Below are 12942 nucleotides of genomic sequence, written 5' to 3'. Positions count from 1 at the left end.
ACTCTTTTCAACCATATGGCTATGGGTGGAGCCTGTGCCCGTTTCCAAAAAAGCGGGATGAAGATTTTTGCCGCTGTGATCAAGAGGGGTGAGATGGAACACCTATAATGTCACTTACACACAATCGGAATTTCCGACAAAAAAAGTTTGATGTGAGCTTTTGGTTGGAAATTCCGACCGCGTGTATTCACTATCAGACTTTTTCTATCGGACTTTCCGACAGCAAAAAACTGAGCTGGTTCTCAAATTTTCAGACGGGAAAAGTTCTTGTTGGAAATTCAGATCATCTGTATGCAATTCCAACTCACAAAAAAACACGCATTCTTTGAATCAATTTGACGCATGCTCGGAATCATTGAACTTCATTTTTCTCAGCTCGTTTTAGTGTTGTACGTCACCGTGTTCTTGACGGTCGGAATTTCAGACAACATTTGTGTGACCGTGTGTATGTCAAGTTTAAGCCAAAATTTAGTTGGAAAAAAATCCACGGTTTTCTTGTGTGTACGCGTCATTAGTCTAAGGGCCCTTTCACATGGGGCTGTCCGTGTGCGGGCTCCGCTCCGGCGATCCCCGCTGGGCAGGCAGATGACAGGTCGGTCTCTGCACACTGTGTAGGGACCGACCTGTCAGAGCGCCACTCTCCCCTATGGGGGATCGGATGACGACGGACCCTCAGATTGAATAAAAGGTGAATATGCTGTCTAAAAACAGACACACTGTCCTTCGGATGGTCAAATCTTCACCCCTAATAGATACATTTGCACAGTAAGGGACGTGTGTTGATGAGATTGGCATCCTTTTCCATTTCCCTATTCTCTTCCTCAATGGTCTCCATCTATTAAGCAGCAGCAGAGCGCACAATAAAGTTGCACATTTTATCTCCCGTTAGTAAGTGCTAACCCTGCCTTGCTGTGACACAAACCCGATTACATAACTCAGCTTCATAGGAAAGGAAAAGACAGCTAAAATTAGCAGCTCAGCTGTCAGTCTATAGGGAAGGGCTGTTCATATGCTGACATATATAAATAATTGACTCAACTCCAGAGGGGAGCCCAATGCAACCCACGAACCTATGAAAATGGTCATTCATATGCCGACCTATGTACCTGTCATTGTGAAATGTATTTCTGCCTAGGTGTGTGAAAAGCAGCATGCAGAAGAATAGGTTTAAAAGAGAAGTGTGTTTCTTTTTTTTTTCTAATCATACTTACCTAGGTGAATGCAGCATCAAACCGATGCTGCAGCTGTCCCCCGGCGAGAACCAAGCCAAGCCATCAAACATCGCCCATGCCTCGGTTCTCACTCCTCCCCGAGAGGAGAGCTGCAAGATGTCAGTCAGCAGCTCTCCTCTCTTCTCTTCCATGCTCATTGGAGCGCTGAGCTGTGGAGGGGCAGGGAGCGGCTGTCTCAGTGGCTCTCTGAGACGCTTAGACTGCCATTAGTGAAGGCATGTGGCGGATCCAGACTTTGGAAGTCGGAATGAGGCGCTGCCTTGACTGATCCTGGTGATGTCAGCGGAGAGCGAACTTCAGACCGTTCTCCGCTGAAAACGGGTAACAGGAGTGCAAAACGAATTGCACTCCTGTGACCCAGAGGAAAAGCCCAGCCTAAAAAGCTTGGGCTGGAATTCTCTTCTAAAGTGGAAGTATGGGTTAAAATAAAATTACATATACGATGCAGTCTGTCAATAGCATTACCAACTTTCAGTGGAACTAAAGTCTGCAATACTTGAACTTACTTCCTCTCCAACAGTCCAACATCTACGAGGTCCCATGCTGGTAGGGATGAGCTGAGTGTTGGGCCTGAACATAATCAAGAACCAATAGGTGCTGTTTGGATGTTCAACTGTGAATGGTATGGACGAACAACACAGTTTCAGGCTGTTAATGGTTGCTAAGGAAGCAGCAGTTGCTTGCACCCGCCGCGTCCCTACCAACCACTGATATCACCCAGCCCATGGCTTATATGGCCAGGAATCCTCAACGATGTAAGGAAAGGGGTGGGGATAGAGGGTGACATCATTGCCTAAATATGGGCACATGGCCACCACTATCCCTATCCCTTCCCTTCAACAGCCAATAACAGCTCAGAGGTGTTTTTTCGGGGACCTTTGCAGGGGTCTGTGTGCATTTTATTTATTTTTTTAAAGAGGTGAGCAAAGAAAGTAAAACACTTTTTATTCCTTTGAAACATCAGTGCTTAAATAATATCACTGTTCCCGGCCAAATAGCATTTTGAAAGACGTACTTTGCATTGGTACATGTTCCACAGGGCAGTGCCCACCCTCCATGCTCTTTTTATGACAACCATTTGTAATTAGACAATAAATTGGGAATTTTTAATTTGATAGATTTGGCTCCCAATAATTTCAAAGAGGTTTGGCATTTGAACCCAGGGCAGTTTGGCTCAACCCTACTCAACAGGATCTTCTCCCCATCTTCTCTCAGGTGCCAGGATTTGGCCGTATTGCGGGATGATGTAGCGTGGGATGATGTCAGTCACCATGGCAGAGAATGTAAATTGAACCGTGCACATGCAGATCAGTGTACATTCTACAGAACACCACAAGCAGGCAGGCAGGTATAGTTATTTTATTGCAGAAGATAGATTGCATGTCTCTTCTGTAATACATAGCTTGTTTGCTTTTTTTTCTGCTTTCGGCCCCTTTCACACGGGTGGACCGTTTAGGTCCCTCTGTCAGTTTTTTCGGCGGACCTGAACGGGAGCTCCATGCAAGTCTATGGACCGTCGGATGTCAGCGATGACCATGTCCGATCCGCTAAAATACGTTGCCATCTGTCCTGGAAGATCAGTTTGGGTGAGATCTGATAAAAACAGACATGCTGTCCATTTTCATCTGATCTCTCCATAGACAAGCAGCGGCGCTCAACAAGCCCCTCCCCGCTCAGTGAGCAGAGAGGGACCTGTCATCCGCCGGCTCAGCGGAGATCAACGGAGAGATCTCCCGCTAAGCTGGCGGACTAGTGGCAACGGATCTGCCTCATGTGAATGAGGCCTTAGGGCCCTTTCACACGTACGTACTGTATGTCCGCATTTTCATTTGTCCGTTTGCGGATGAAAACGGGACATACATGGGTCCTTATGTGATTACGGGTGTCAGAAGAAGACCATCCGCTGACACCCGTAATTGTCCGCCTCCGCAAAGATCCGCATTTGCGGACGGAAGAAAAATGTGCGGAGACCGCCCTGTCAGCTTGCCAGCTCAGCGGGGATTTTACGGAGGATCCCCGCTGAGCAAAGCGGACACACGGATCGGATCATTACTGATCCGCCCGTGTGAAAGGGCCCTTAAGATAATGGATCTGTAGCGCTGGACCCCTAAAATTATCCTCTAGATGCTTCTTATGCAGTGGTGTTTTGACTGAGTATTTGGATTGTTGGCTGGCAGCTTCTACACACCAATATAGCCAGTTTCCTTGGTTTGTATTGTAGTTAGCGAAATTTAAGATTCAAGTGCCACTCAATAGGTAATTATCCAGACATAAATGTATTCTGATGTATGATAGTATAGATGATTTTAAAACAGAACAAATGCGTTTCGGGCTCCAGAAATTGGCCCCTTCATCAGGGCTACAACCATATATACAGGGAGTGCAGAATTATTAGGCAAGTTGTATTTTTGAGGATTAATTTTATTATTGAACAACAACCATGTTCTCAATGAACCCAAAAAAACTCATTAATATCAAAGCTGAATATTTTTGGAAGTAGTTTTTAGTTTGGTTTTAGTTTTAGCTATTTTAGGGGGATATCTGTGTGTGCAGGTGACTATTACTGTGCATAATTATTAGGCAACTTAACAAAAAAAAATATATACCCATTTCAATTATTTATTTTTACCAGTGAAACCAATATAACATCTCAACATTCACAAATATACATTTCTGACATTCAAAAACAAAACAAAAACAAATCAGTGACCAATATAGCCACCTTTCTTTGCAAGGACACTCAAAAGCCTGTCATCCATGGATTCTGTCAGTGTTTTGATCTGTTCACCATCAACATTGCGTGCAGCAGCAACCACAGCCTCCCAGACACTGTTCAGAGTGGTGTACTGTTTTCCCTCCTTGTAAATCTCACATTTGATTATGGACCACAGGTTCTCAATGGGGTTCAGATCAGGTGAACAAGGAGGCCATGTCATTAGTTTTTCTTCTTTTATACCCTTTCTTGCCAGCCACGCTGTGGAGTACTTGGACGCGTGTGATGGAGCATTGTCCTGCATGAAAATCATGTTTTTCTTGAAGGATGCAGACTCCTTCCTGTACCACTGCTTGAAGAAGGTGTCTTCCAGAAACTGGCAGTAGGACTGGGAGTTGAGCTTGACTCCATCCTCAACCCAAAAAGGCCCCACAAGCTCATCTTTGATGATACCAGCCCAAACCAGTACTCCACCTCCACCTTGCTGGCGTCTGAGTCGGACTGGAGCTCTCTGCCCTTTACCAATCCAGCCACGGGCCCATCCATCTGGCCCATCAAGACTCACTCTCATTTCATCAGTCCATAAAACCTTAGAAAAATCAGTCTTGAGATATTTCTTGGCCCAGTCTTGACGTTTCAGCTTGTGTGTCTTGTTCAGTGGTGGTCGTCTTTCAGCCTTTCTTACCTTGGCCATGTCTCTGAGTATTGCACACCTTGTGCTTTTGGGCACTCCAGTGATGTTGCAGCTCTGAAATATGGCCAAACTGGTGGCAAGTGGCATCTTGGCAGCTGCACGCTTGACTTTTCTCAGTTCATGGGCAGTTATTTTGTGCCTTGGTTTTTCCACACGCTTCTTGCGTGTTGACTATTTTGAATGAAACGATTGATTGTTCGATGATCACGCTTCAGAAGCTTTGCAATTTTAAGAGTGCTGCATCCCTCTGCAAGATATCTCACTATTTTTGACTTTTCTGAGCCTGTCAAGTCCTTCTTTTGACCCATTTTGCCAAAGGAAAGGAAGTTGACTAATAATTATGCACACCTGATATAGGGTGTTGATGTCATTAGACCACACCCCTTCTCATTACAGAGATGTACATCACCTAATATGCTTAATTGGTAGTAGGCTTTCGAGCCTATACAGCTTGGAGTAAGACAACATGCATAAAGAGGATAATGTGGTCAAAATACTCATTTGCCTAATAATTCTGCACTCCCTGTATATATTGTATAATCACGTTGGACATTAAAATAGTTGTTGCATCTAAAATAGTATTGACTAGTTTAAATTTATTGTACATGCAGACTTGTAAAGTTACCTACGCGGTATTAAACCCAAAATCAAAAATGCAATATTTTGCAGCTTATCAATCATTAGATGTGGTGGCTGCATTATTTTTTGAAATTTTCCCTCTGTTTCCACCTTTTAATCTGGCCAGTAACACACCTCCTGTATTAGAGTGCCCCCACCATGGATGAAGAAGCAACAGATGCCTTTGAACAGCAGCATTGTCAGTCTGGGGGGAGGGGAGTGTCAGATGTACTGGCAGATTTAAATGCACTAACAATTTGAAGCCAAACTCAAGCTAACACTTTAACAGCAAACAGTCTTTTTCTTTATTGGATAAAGGTTTTGAATACATGAATCAAATATGATCACTGTAAGCACCCCGGTAAATGATTTGTCTCATCCCTGTAACTGATCTGCATCTGCAAGAGAGCTTGTTCTTTTAAAAAACAACATACTGGCCAGAAAATAGAAGAAAGTCTAAAAAAAGAAATCTAATGCAGCCATCATATCTAAGAATTTTCTAAGCTGCAATATAATAAATGTTTGCTTTTAGGTTCAATACTGATTTAAAAAAAATCATTATTGTTTTTTTACAGTTCTATAGCGCTCTGTGAGAGAGTGCATGTACGTGTGTACAAGAACGTGCGTGTGCACCAGTCACTAATGCTATTGCCAAGTAGGCTATTTTTTTAATTAAACAACTGTATATAGCCATTGCTGTCTTGTCTACAGTGTTCCTGTGAAATTTGTGACACTGTACCTGACTACCCATTACCAACCTGGCTTGCCTTGACTTGTTTCTGATATCCGCCTCTACACACCCCAGCTTGCACGTACAGTATATATGCTTTTGCCTACTCCTCCTGTTTCTGACCTGCTCATCTGTTACTGACCCTGATCTGAACCCTGACTATGCTTCTGGCTGCGTTATTGTACTGGTCGGCAGTTGCTGACTCAAGCTTACCTGGCATGGGACCAGTCTTGACTTTCTGTCACAGTCATCTCCACCCTGCATTCTCTCAAACAACACTCCTGTCTACACACAGGTCATAGTCTTTGCGGCAGTCTACCACCTGACCGCTATTCCTACGCTTGTAACCGCTCTGTTGGGGAGTTCTGGCCTGTTATCCATGTGTCCAGTCTTCTTATTCTTTTCTTCTGAGGGGAAGCTACTTAGCTGATTTACGATCCGCCGGCACAACTTTAGAGGCAAGTGCTTTCTGAATACAGCACTTGCCTCAAAAATTTGCGCCGGCGGATCGTAAATCAGATAGGTTACGCGGATCTAAAGATCCGCTAATCTATCTGAATCTAGCCCACTGTGTGTACTGGGCTTTAGGCTAGCCATAGATGATTATATATCTATCAGAGGATATCTGTTCAATCCTATAGAACAGGGGTCTCCAAACTGCAGCCCCAGGGCCAGATGCGGCCCTTTGCTAGCCTTTATCCAGCCCTCAGGGCTTTATTCCTCCCACTGATATGAGGCACTATTCTTCCCACTGACTCCAACAAGGGGCACTTTTTATTTTTTCTTCCATTGATACTGATGATGAGATACAATTACTTCTACTAATAGGGGCACTACTCCTTATCCTACTGAGCGCAAACTATGAGGCCATATTTATTCTCACCAATGCTGGGCCTGGGGCTTTTTCTGCCTCCGCTGGCCACAATCCGGCCCTCCTAAAGGCTCAAGAACAATAAACTGGCCCTTTGTTTGAAAAGTTTGGAGACCCCTGCTATAGAACAATGGGACACACCATCTTTCTGAGGCTATACACGATACTCCATCCTTCCCTTCACAGAAAACAGAAATTTCAGCTCCAGGCGCAGGGAGATATTCCGAATATCATAACTGACATCCTGAGGAGCTCATTGCTTCTAGCACAGTAACCCCACCCCCACTAATCAAAAACGCAAAGCATCTTTATATGAACCATTTATAGTCAGCCTTACCATTCTAGATTGAAGTGCGGACAGATGGCAGGATCTATCCCAGCACTATATCACATATTTCTATGCAAATCATGCATCATTATACATTCATTACATACCTTCCCACTCTACAGGCTTTTAATACACACTTACATTCTGGTTATAAACACTTTCTGTTTCACTGTGTAGTCGCTTTACTTCAGCCTCGCTGGCCTCTTGTATTCTCTGTACTGCCTCCACCAGCGCCGGGCCTCCTCGGCTAATAGAGCGCAACTTATCTTCCAACTGCAACACAAGTACTTGTGACTGGGCAACCTGGGCTCGCAGCTCTTGTGTCTCCTGCAAATGTGGTCAAAAGAATAAGAAATTAAATTCACAGCTGAGATCCAGATACAAATAATAACAGCTATATATTTATTAATGTATGATTCAATATATATAATTTGTTAATACGAGCAATGTAAGTATTGGATTGTGGCTTGTCTGCCTTTTTCAGTCCTTGTACAGCAGAGGTCAGAGGAGTAAGGGGGAAGAAGCAGAAAAAGCAGTCAGATGTGCTGCAGTGCTTGTGTGCTAATAAGGGACACATGGATAGGAGAAGAGAGCAGAGTGACAGAGATATGAACTCGTTAGTCTGCTACTTCTCCTTTTATTGTCCCGTCACAGGCTGTGGGGAGAGACAAGACATGTAGGTGTTAAAGGCTTGGTTCACACTGGTGCATTTTGACATGAGATTTGGCATGTCAAATCGCATTTCAAAACGGCGGTATTTGCCGCAAATTGCTGGCAATGGCACCGTCCTAATCGTTACGATGCTGCATTTGCGGCGCTGAACCGATTTCAAAAAGTCGTTTTCACTAGCCCTCCTGGCTAATCTTCCAACCATATCAGACTGCTCTCCCCAGTCCTCTCAGGCTGCCTCTCAGTCCTCCCCGACTGTCTCACTCACCAGCCACCCGACTGTCTTCTCCTTGAACATCTCCCAGACTTGCTCACTGGCTCATGCTGTCCTCACACCTGCTCCCATGCATGGAAGGCTTTTTCCATGTTGTAGAAGGTCTGTCCAGCACCTGAGCTCCAGACCTGAGGTCAACCACCCCCCCTCCAGACTCTCCAGACTAGGGGGCTACCCTCAAGGGTCTCATCCATCTCCAGCTTCCACCTGAACTCTCCTGCCCTGCTGGGCTGACCCTGATTATTTGAAGTGGCTGCCAACCCATCTGTTGGGGTTTGTTTTGGGCCCTTAAGAATACTCCAGGCAGCTCCTCCTATCCTCCCTCCCATTCTTCTGGAAGTTTCTCACAAGTTCCAGAAGTAGAGGGAAGTACCAGAGATGCTGCCTGCTGAGTCATACCAGCCTCCCTGAGTCACACACCCTGACCCAGAATCAATCTTGGGCTTGGCTGCCAAACAAACCAAAACATTCTACCGACACTAACAAAAATCTAACACTAACTACTCTAGTACACTAGAGGGTGCTACACATAGAATACAGTGGAACCTCAGATTATGAGCATAATCCGTTCCAGGAGCTCGTAATCCAAAGTACTTGTATATCAAAGCGAGTTTCCCCATTGAAGCCAATGGAAATTAAAATAATTTGTTCCGCATTGACTTTAATGGTATGCAATACCGCATGTGACCAGAGGTGGGGGGCGCCGGAGAGCCTCGGGAACGGTCGGAAAGGCCAGAGGACACCTCGGCTGACCTTGGCAAACCTCGGAAAGACTCTGTTTCCGAGGTTTGCCGAGGTCAGCCGAGCTGTCCTCAGGCCTTTCCATGCATTTTCGAACAGCTCCGCTCAGCTCCGGCCCACCCCACCTCAGGCCAAACGTGATACTGCACACCGCTTTGGCCTGAATCCTGCTCGTATTGCGAGACAACACTCGCGAAACACTCATTAAAGCGGGGGTTCACCCAAAATAAATTTTTTAACATTGTTTAACAGGTTTCCGACCGTCGCATACAGCGCGTCACGAGTTGCCGAAAGAAGCCGAACGTCGGTGCGGCTCTATACGGCGCCTGCGCACCGACGTTCGGCTTCTTTCGGCAACTCGTGACGCGCAGTATGCGACGGTCAATCAATTAGGAACGCCCAGTCCCGCAGAAGACATACCCGGAAGCGGCGGTGAAAATACGGTATGTACGGGGATAAAAAAAAAAACAGCCGATTGTCATTCTAAAACTCGGCTGAATGTAATGTTAAAAAAAATTCTTTTGGGTGAACCTCTGCTTTAACCGTGTTACTCGCAATCCGAGGTTCCACTGTACATGAAGGTAAAAAAACTTGAGCCCTTTAAACCACTTTAACTAACGGTGTCAGAGTAAAATCAGGTTCCTCCTTTCCAAAACATTGCTGTGCTGTATGTCAAAGTTAGGAAATCTCAATAGTGGATGGACAGAAATATAAATCCTTTGACAGGCAAATCTACCCCTATAAGGTACTGTATATGTATTTCACGTGTATGTTGCCCCAGTCTGCAGTTCTGACAGGAAAAGGATTCTGTGTCTGGCAGCAGAGGCGATTTTCACACTGGCCCAGCTACAGAGAGAATCACTTGCTGACCCAGGAGTTAGTGAGAGGCTGCTGGCCAGAGTTCCACCCCTCACATTTTTGTAAATATTTTATTATATCTTTTCATGTGACAACACAGAAGAAATTACATTTTGCTACAATGTAAAGTAGTGAGTGTCCCCTCTCTAATCGTATCCATCTTCAACCCCTCTTCCTTCCGGGGCCGTGGACTCCGGCTCTGCTATTGGCCGGAGTCGCGTTTTCACTTAGGGGTGTACTCACTTTTGTTACCAGTGGTTTAGACATTAATGGCGGTGTGTTGAGTTATTTTGAGGGGGCAGCAAATTTACACTGTTATTATACAAGCTGTACACTCACTACTTTACATTGTAGAAAAGTTTAATTTCTTCAGTGTTGTCACATGAAAAGATATTATAAAATAGTTACAAAAATGTGAGGGGTGTACTCACTTTTCTGATATATATATATATATATATATATATTAGCTGAATACCCGGCGTTGCCCGGTCTTCCTATCTTAACCTTTTGGGGAGGAAAATCATAGTAATATAAATATACCCATCTTTTATATAAGGGTGTAGGTAAGGGTTAATTTAACTGTCATATATTTTTATTTGGCATATAAGTAATATGTGTACCAGGTATTATTGAAATATCTCCAGGCGTACAGAAGTTATGTGGGAACATACATTTCCCATTGATTTGCATGGGACTTTAAACAAAAACCCTGACCCTCACAAATGGGGGTAGTTAAGGGATAAATTAACTATCCTATAGTTTAAGTGGACATATAAGTAACATGTGACCAAGTGTTATCGAAATATCTACAGCCGTTTGGAAGTTATGAAGTAACATGTATTTCCCATAGAGTTGAATGGGACTTTAAAGGAAAACCCCGACCATGGCAAATGGGGGTGGGTAAGGGTTAAACCACCTATCCTATGTTTGTTGCTGACATATAAGTAACATGTGTGCCAAGTTTCATGTTAATATCTTTAGCCGTTTGGACGTGATGCTGGAACATGAAGTAACATGTATTTCCCATAGAGTTGAATGGGACTTTAAAGGAAAACCCCGACCATGGCAAATGGGGGTGGGTAAGGGTTAAACCACCTATCCTATGTTTGTTGCTGACATATAAGTAACATGTGTGCCAAGTTTCATGTTAATATCTTTAGCCGTTTGGACGTGATGCTGGAACATACATACATACATACATACATACATACATACACACACACACACGTTGAGTTTTATATATATAGATATATATATAGATATATAGAGATATATCTAGATAGATAGATAGATAGATAGATAGATAGATAGATAGATAGATAGACAGATGGATATAGATATATATTTCTATAGATATAGATATATATTTCTATAGATATAGATATATATTTATATATATATATATATATATATATATATATATATACTGTATATAGGGGTAGATTCAGGTAGATTGGCGCATCTTTATACCGGCGTAGCGCATCTCATTTGCGATACGCCGACGTAACTCAGAGAGGCAAGTACAGTATTCACAATGCACTTGCTCCTAACGTTGCGCCGGCGTAACTTAATTTCAACGGCGTAAGCCAGCGTAAGTGTAAGTGGGTGTGACCTTATGCAAATGATGGTCGGAGCGTGGAGTAGTGATATACGCCCGGTGTATCCTGAACAGAGCATGCGCAGTGAAGTGGACGTATGATCGTTCCCCTGTGCGCATGCTCACAACTACTCCGGCCCAACTTCCTGGGATACGCCGAGCCTATAAATGCGCCCAGACATACGCCCGTCCGGCGCAAAAGTACATCCTGATTTTTTTCCTCCCCTTAGGGAAAGTACTTTTGCAAAGCAATGGCGGCTGCTGCAAATACAGAGAAGAAGGATCGGAGGAAGAAAAACTTTTGCACGGAGGAGAGGGCTATTATTGTTGCGGGCATAGTGGCACATGACAAGTACCTCCATGGTGCCCTCAGTAACCAGACCAGCAAAGCGATAAAAAAGGAGATCCTGATGGAGCTCAGCTTGCAGGTCAGTGCCATGGGCAATGCCACCAGGACCCCACAGGATATCCAAAAAAAGATCAATGATCTAAAAAGGAAGGTCCGTGAAAAGCTGGGTGCGATAAGGAAGCATGCCAGGGGCACGGGAGGAGGACCAGCCTGTACTGTGCGGTTGACCCCGGAGGATGAGTTGATCGCCCAATGCTTGCAGCGTGAGCAGGTTGAGGGCATGGAGGGGTTTGAGGACAGGTAAGTGTGTTTTATCTCCTATACGGTGTGTAGCATGTGAGGGGGTGGAAGGGGACACGTGACAAGTGTGTGGGTCCACCAACATGTGAATGGTTTGTGTCATCCACAGATGTGTTGGAGGGAGCTGGGCCGTCGTCGGCTGCAGGGCGACCCAACCCATCCAGGGATGAGAGTGCCCGTACCTCTCCCCTGGAGGAAGTAGAGGAGGAGCACGGGGACCTGGAGGATGCGTTCTATATCCTGGATGAAAATCCCAGCAACCCTGGATCCTCCCAACCCTCCTCCACCATCAGGGTACCATCCTCACCCTCCTCCTCCATCAGGGGAAGCTCCTCACGGGCCTCCCCATATGCACGGCCCCAAGCCTCTCCTGCCCCCAGGAAGGCCACCAAAAAAACAAGAGGTGTTCCAGAGGCCATTCACGAAACCCTTGTGAGGGATCAGGTCCTCCAGACCCAGCATGTGGGTGCTGTTGCCCGGGATATGAAGCGTCTCGCAGACAGCCTGGCCTCCTCTGCACAGATACCAGACTGTTTGGCGGATATCAGTGCCAATTGTGCAGCAGTTGCCACATGTGTTGGGGAGCTGCAGGCCACGACCTCCCGCCTGGTGACTGAGGTCAAGAGCCTCACAGTGGCTGTAAAGGCCAATACGGCGGAGGTGAGGCACATGAGGCAGGAGCAAAATCGTAACACTACCCGCCAGCTGCGGATGCACGCAGAGACCACCGCGGTGCTCACCCGCATATCGGTGGCGTTGGAGGGCAGGCAGCCAGAACCTGCCAGGAGTGGCAGACTTGAGGAGGAGTCTCCTGATGATGCCCCACCCCCACCTGAAGTTGCCCCCAGGCAAGTGAGGAGCCAAAGACGTGGCACCAGGCAGAGCCCACGACGGGGCAATTGAGTGGTTTATTATTGTTTTTTAAGCTCCGGTGAGGAGCGTTGTATTTTTATTTCAGCTCCGGTAAA

At 45.4% G+C, this 12942-nt stretch overlaps 1 protein-coding gene across 3 annotated transcripts in view; it reads right to left on the bottom strand.

Moving 5' to 3' along the window:
- Positions 1–12942, bottom strand: part of LMNTD1 (lamin tail domain containing 1) — a 218037-nt gene that overhangs the window by 137804 nt on the left and 67291 nt on the right. For all 3 annotated transcript variants that reach the window (XM_040345614.1, XM_040345612.1, XM_040345613.1), the window contains exon 6: positions 7328–7513. In XM_040345614.1, coding sequence (XP_040201548.1) covers positions 7328–7513 — 186 coding nt within the window. The remainder of the gene's footprint in view (positions 1–7327; positions 7514–12942) is intronic.

Source organism: Rana temporaria, chromosome 3 (assembly GCF_905171775.1).
Source record: "Rana temporaria chromosome 3, aRanTem1.1, whole genome shotgun sequence".
Taxonomy (NCBI): Eukaryota; Metazoa; Chordata; class Amphibia; order Anura; family Ranidae; genus Rana; species Rana temporaria.
This window is presented reverse-complemented; position numbering and strand designations above follow the sequence as displayed.